At 41.7% G+C, this 6837-nt stretch overlaps 1 protein-coding gene across 1 annotated transcript; it reads left to right on the top strand.

The window, feature by feature from the left end:
• Window positions 1-3798: 3798 nt before the first annotated feature.
• Window positions 3799-5998, top strand: LOC148012498 (pentatricopeptide repeat-containing protein At1g15510, chloroplastic-like). The gene is made up of 2 exons (XM_087669160.1): window positions 3799-5695; window positions 5886-5998. The coding sequence occupies exons 1-2, from the start codon at window positions 3799-3801 to the stop codon at window positions 5996-5998; spliced, it is 2010 nt and encodes a 669-aa protein (XP_087525286.1).
• Window positions 5999-6837: the final 839 nt, after the last annotated feature.

Here is a 6837-nt window from a genome sequence, read left to right as displayed (position 1 = left end):
CCATTACTACATCAAGATCTTGATTAAGCACCCATCTCTAGAACATGCTCCTCTTGACTAAGCTGTTCAGGCCACCCTTGACATTGCATGAAACTAATTTAATTTGATATGCGATCATTTTTATTTTGCTCGGGAATAATATCCATCTCCTCATGCCCTTTACTTTGATTGGTTTTTTCCCCATTTACTTTGAACCCCTTGAGTGCCAAATCTAGCCTGTTGTTTCCTAGATGAGTTTGTGCTTCAAACTAGTTGTGGTGCTGTTTGTTTTGAAGCCTCCCAGACTACCATATCTAGAGACCAATGTCTAGAATTGATTTTTCCATCACCATAAGTGTTAGCCATGACCACCAAGAGCACTTCTATAGACACTAAAGACCATGTGGAAATCAACTATGTACTATCTCAAGGATTGGGGCTACCCATTGCTTATAAAATAAGAAACACCCTGTGTGGAAAGTACCATTATGTTGAGTGGATTTGTCATCACCACGATTGAGTCCAAGACCACCATGACTACTTGCTAATCACCATTATTCCATAATTTTAACATAAGATTGATATTTTTTATTATATATTAATGTTAATTAAAGTGCGATAGAGTTTATGGGACATCTTCCCTACATGATAGTGCTTGTCACATCTAGATCATTCAGGAGGCCTACTTGCCACCATTGTAGTTAAAGTTTTCAAACCACCATGATTGTCCATCTCATCTCCACAATTGGCATTTTGACCTCCCACAATCGTGATTGAACACTAGAGCATGATCCTTTAAGTGTGTTATCAATGACCACCTAGAGTGCCAAGGACAAAAAATATGTGATATGGACCAAAAAGCATCATCCCAAGCACCTCTAGATCACCATGATAGTGACAAGTAGACTAATTGTGATTTCTTTTTGCTTGTATGCCAAAAACCATGCGACGTTTATTTTAGACGTAGGGTATAACTCCATCTTGTGTGATATAAGAGAAGTTGTGTGTTTACCTTGACCAAAAAGCAATGGTAGCTATTATGCCACATCACCATGATTGCCAACAGAGAGTAGCATAATGATTTCATGCACAAAACTTCTCCAAGTCTATCTTTAAAAGCACAACCATGACTAATCAAACTAAAAAGTAGTCCAATTTTTATAAAAAGCAAAAGGTTTTACATTACGAACTATCTCTCTTGCATGTGTCAGCTTGTTTTGTTGCATTAATACCTAACGTTTTTTGATTTTGGACCTTGAACCTTCATCACGACTATAATAGAGGAAGGAGATTGTATCTATCCTACAATCTAGAGCCACATGAGCCTTCATTTATAGCATTCACAAGGCAAGTCTTCACAGCTTCTCTCATCTCTTTTGGGAATGCTTTAAGAACTTACTTTTACATGTAATCACTTAATTTTGGAAGAGAAATGGATTGGACTGTTTTTTCTTTGTGGCATGAGATCTCAAGGTAGTGATTTGCTTGTGTTCATGCTCTCACACACAAACACGCATGCGTGTGTGTGGAGAGAGAGAGAGAGAGAGAGAGAGAGAGAGAGAGAGAGAGAGAGAGAGAGAGAGAGAGAGAGAGAGAGAGAGAGAGAGAGAGAGAGAGAGAGAGAGAGAGAGAGAGAGAGAGAGAGAGAGAGAGAGAGAGAGAGAGAGAGAGAGAGTATATGGTATGGATTGACTTGCAATGACACATAAACTAAATTGTGGTATAAAGGAATGGAGTAGTTAATGATTTAACATGGTTGAAACACAAACATCTCAAAATCTTTACATAATAATGATGGTTGATGTGTGTATCATAAGTTATAACCTTAGCTAGATGATAGTATGTGAGCTCTATTTGAGGATGCCTTTTATGTACAGCAAATAATATCCCCATAAACCCCACCCATGTGTCTTTTCCCCGATTTGGATTCTTACTCTTAAGGTGCTCACTACAAGAATACATGACTATCCCTTACCTTTTTATCAATAAGGTATCCTTATCTTAACATTTAGGAATCTTCTCTTAAAATGTTGGAATGTTATTATTGATCAATATCAATATAAACCTTAAGGATCGGACACTATGGTGAATGTTCCTATATATACCCCAAGGCTTATAAACATTGGGGTGAATTTAACATATTTTTTGAATTTTTAATTCACATAAATGGGGAAAGAGCCTTTATAACCTCAATAAATCTTAGAAATGTGGGTGAATAAAAAATCTCAAAGTTAAAACTCAACCTACTCAACTTTCAAGAAAAAAAGTTGTAGATATATAAAATTTTAGCCATTTGGTGAATATTAGCTACTAAAGGGATAATTGGCCTCAAAGTCTCTTTTGTTAGGTTGGCATAGGTGGGGTCTACACATAGTTATATTAGGTGTGGCCCTTCTACTTGGACTCATGTTTCAACAACCATAAGCTTAAGGACTTAGGTGTGGCACATGCATTACAGCTAGGATACATGCAATGAAAATTTACTTATGCAAGTCCATAGAATCAAGTTTGGATAGTTTATTTAACCACTTTTCACTACATTTTAGAACTTTTAAGTTTTGGGAGTTCATGGAGTATTCTCCATTAAATGAGGGTACTATGTGAACTTGGTGAAGTTCAAATGGCATGGCAATCATTTATAAGCACAAATGTGTTTTCTCTCCTCAACTTTCAAGTCTATTTTCTCTCGCCATAGAGGTCTAATGGCAAGTGAGCTCTCTTTCTGTCTCTCTTTCCATGTTGGCGCAAAGTGGTGTCTAGATTTACTCATCTTACATGTGATTGACATAGTTTGACTTTTGTCTTGGTTGGTGCAAGTCAAGGGACTTAGGCATGGCATGGCCCTTAGGCCACACTTAGGTAAAATCTCCTTGCACAAGTTCATATAGTCAAGTTTAATAAGGTGTGGACTTTTTATTTAATTACACTTAACCTTGTGCTAGAAATGAAGTTACAATGACATTGCAATTATTGATTGGTATAAAAAGGGTTCTTTCTCCTTGAGAACCTTTTGTCTTTTTATAAGCATTTAATGGGATGTTAGCTCACCTCTCTCTCTCTCTCTCATATGGACTTTTCTCTCACCTGAATGTCTCTTTTGTTTGGTTGGCGTAGGTGGGGTTTACACCTAGTTATATTAGGTGTGGCTGCTGCCTGCTCTGTTGCTTGGACTCATGTTTCAACTGCCAGAAGTTTAGGGACTTAGATGTGGCACGGGCTAGGACACATGCAAGGAAATTGTGCATGCACAAGTCCATAGATTCGAGTTCAATGACATGTGGATAGTTTATTTAACCACACTTCAAGGTGTGTTAGAACTTTTAAGTTTGGGAATTCATGGAGTGCCCTCCATGAAAAGAAGGTACCAGGTAAAGTTGCTAAAAAGTTCAAATGGCATTGCAATCATTTATTTGCACAAATGTGTTTTTCCCTCCAGTTTTAATGGTATTGTATTGGACCTGGGTGAGCTCACGGGGGTCTCTCTCTCCTCAAATGTGATCGACAGAGTTTGACGTCAAGTTGCAACCCTTACCCTAATGTATTATGGTAACTTGGGGGTGGTGCAAGTTGCAACCCTTACTCTAATGTATTATGATAACTTGTTTATTTTCCAAAATTTTGATGCGATGCCAGTTCTGGCAATTTATTTGGTGGCGTCTTCTTCCATGTCCATACAATATAAATTTCAGCGTCTCTAGACTATCGCTGGGCCCTTCGAAGTTGCAGAGAGGAAGAACATCTCAGGGCATTTCGTTTCACCATCATCATCACCATCACCCTCAGAACCCTAGATGATGCAGACCGTCAGTGCAGAGAGACATGGCAGAGCCACTCATAATCGAAGATCTGATCGCCAAGCTGCAGAAATGCAGGCTCCAGAAGAATCGAGGCCACGCCAGGAGGCTCTACGCCTCCATGTGCGAGCACCACTTGGAGAACCACATTGTCCTAGGCAACCACCTGGTGCCACTGTTGGCCGACTGTGGGAGCTTGTCGGACGCGCTGCATGTCTTCCATCGATTGCCTCTTCGGAATCAATACGCTTGGACTTCCCTTCTCTCGGCCTGCGTTGCGGCTGCGCAACCCTACTATGCCTTCTGCCTCTACCACAGAATGCAAGAGGAATTGGTCCGACCTAGCAGTTACACCTTCGTTGCAATCCTCAAGGCTTGCTCTAGCCTGGCGGATGCAGACAGAGGCCTGCATATACACACAGAAGTCATCAGACATGGACTTGAGCGAGTTTCCCATGTTGGTGTTACCCTTTTGGACATGTATGGTAAATGCGGCTTGCTTGCAGAAGTGCGCAGTGTGTTTCAGATGATGCCTGCTCAAGATCTTTTGTCTTGGACAGCATTGGTTTCAGCATTTGTGGATAATGGGCTTAACGAGGAAGCCCTGAACTTTTTGGAACAGATGCAGATGCAGGGCATCTCTCCAAATGATCACACATTTGTTTGTGCCTTGAAAGCTTGCATTGGGCTTGAAGATTCAAGACGAGGCCGAGAAATACATGTTAAAATCATCACTAAGCAAGTGGAACAAAATCTTTTCATAGGCAGCACATTGGTTGACATGTATGGTAAATCTGGCTTCCTTCAAGAAGCAGGCACTGTGTTTAACAGGCTTCCTATCAAAGATCAAATTGCATGGACAGCGTTGATTTCGGCATGTGCCAAGCATGGGCTTGGTGAGAAGGCACTGAATTATTTGAAACAAATGCAGGCCGAGGGCGTCTCTCCAAGCGCCCACACATATCTTTGTGGCTTGAAGGCTTGTGATAGCTTGGGATCCATAGAAAAGATCCACTCACTTTGTGCGGAGATTGCTAAAAATGGACTGCAGAAGGATGATTATCTTGGCACCACAATGATGGATGTATATCTAAAATATGGCTTCCTAGCTGAAGCACAAGAAGTGTTTGACCAGCTAATGGTTAAAAGTGCAACCTCGTGGACCGTGCTTATTGCAGGCTTTGTTGAACATCAGTTTGGTGACAAAGCATTGAACTGTTTGAAAAAGATGCAGATGGAGGGAATATCTCCAGATGATTTCACACTCACTTGCAGCTTGAAGGCCTGTGGCATTCTTGGAGCATTGGAAACAGGTCGTGAATTACATATAGAAGCAACCAGAAAAGGATTAGAAGGAGTTCTTTCCGTGGCCAACATGCTGGTGGAAATGTATGGGAGATGTGGTTCGCTTGTTGATGGATGGGATGTGTTCAGCAGTATGCCTGTTAAAGATGTTATATCCTGGACAGTGATGATGAAGGCATACAGGGATAATGAGAAGAGCGCCAAAGCTTTAGAGTGTTTCAAGGATATGCAAGATGTAAGTATGAAGCCAGATGCTATGACATTCACATGCCTGCTTAGTGCATGTAGCCATGCCAGCCTGGTCCATAAAGGCCAAGATTATTTCAGGTTGATGTGTGAAGAGCATGCCCTTGAAGCCACAAGTTATCACTATGCTTGCATGGTTGATCTCTTTGCACGGTCAGGGCAACTTCATGAAGCAGAGAGGTTATTCAAGGCCATGCAGTTTCTTCCACCTGAAGGAGAGGTTCTCAGAGCTCTCCTTAGTGCCTGCAACCTTCATGGCGATACAGAACTTGGTCTAAGATGCTTTCAGCAGCTTGTTAAGGTAAATAAAGAATTTGCTGCTGGATGCTCAACGATGCCAGACATGTATGCCAAATTACTGGGGTCTGAAGGTGTGCCCATGGGATAGAGATGTGAGATGGGGCATGGGCCTCACAAAAGTTAACAGAGGTGTGCAGAGGTTCCCTCAGGCCAGATGGAAATCAGCCTTCCAGTGCAGAGGCAGAAGGGAGCTTGACTGCAAGACCTACCAGTTGAACAGTATGCTTTCTACTTAGCTGTTTTTTGGATGCTAAACACCAGTGATATCTGCGGAAAGGCCTGCTGCAGGACATGATGTCATGACGGGATGGCCAACGGAGCTAGCTGAGGTAGGAGCTGCTGCCATCAAAGTTGCTAGCCTTCTTATCACATAGGTGGCCTGGATGTTGCATTCCTTACAAGACATGATGTGATTTTTCTGCTGTTGTGTGGAGATCATTCTCATTTTGGTTGTGAATGACCAAAATTGTGTAGCATCATTGTTGCATAAACTTTTGACATGTAGCAGACCTACCGGTGTATTGAGCCTGGAGCTTGCAATTTAGCAGCTTTTGCAAACAAAGGTCAGAAGAATAGCATTGACTGGCCCAATGCTGTGCAGCTAGTCACAACGATAAAATAGTATTTGAGAATGCCAGAAGGGACTTGGCACCATTGGAGGAATTGGACTTTTCTTCGGAGCAGATGGAGGTGTTTTGGGAGGTTTGTATGTGTGATGGCGCCAGCCACATGAGTGGCATATAAGGTGATACAAGGTAGCAAGTACCTGATGAGCTAAATTGCCTATACTCACACATCTTAAGTGAATGAAAGCTGGCTTGTACAATGAGCATGAATGGAGCTGTTTTCAGTGAAGGAGAACCCAACAAACTCTCTCTCTCTCTCTCTCTCTCTCTCTCTCTCTCTCTCTCAGAGACGCGCATGTGCGCGCGCACAATTTTGTGTGCGCGTGCCTACATGCACGCATATATGCATGCTTTAATTGTTTTGGTACAAGCTGAGTTTGGCTCTTGAATATTAATGATCAGGAGCCAGCCAGAGGTGGCACAAAAGCTCTGCAATGAAAACTGTGGTGGCCATGAGATTTGAATTGCCAACCACTTGCTGCACAAAAGGATATGAAGCTTCAACCAATGACACGAAAAATCTGCACGTTACACAAATTAGATTCAGCTCTTGTATGTTAAGGGCCTTTGACATACATGTACTTGCA

Source organism: Lygodium microphyllum, chromosome 27 (genome assembly GCF_053477565.2).
Source record: "Lygodium microphyllum isolate KBCC chromosome 27, Lygodium_microphyllum_v1.1.10, whole genome shotgun sequence".
NCBI lineage: Eukaryota > Viridiplantae > Streptophyta > Polypodiopsida > Schizaeales > Lygodiaceae > Lygodium > Lygodium microphyllum.
Note: the sequence above shows the minus strand (reverse complement) of the source record. Positions and strands in the feature narration are given on the sequence as shown.

Bases quoted from the DNA above. Each gene is read 5' to 3' on its own strand.
- LOC148012498 (XM_087669160.1), top strand. From the start codon at position 3,799: ATGGCAGAGCCACTCATAATCGAAGATCTGATCGCCAAGCTGCAGAAA. The intron at 5,696-5,885 runs GTGTGCCCATGG...GCTAAACACCAG, and splicing joins CAAATTACTGGGGTCTGAAG to TGATATCTGCGGAAAGGCCT.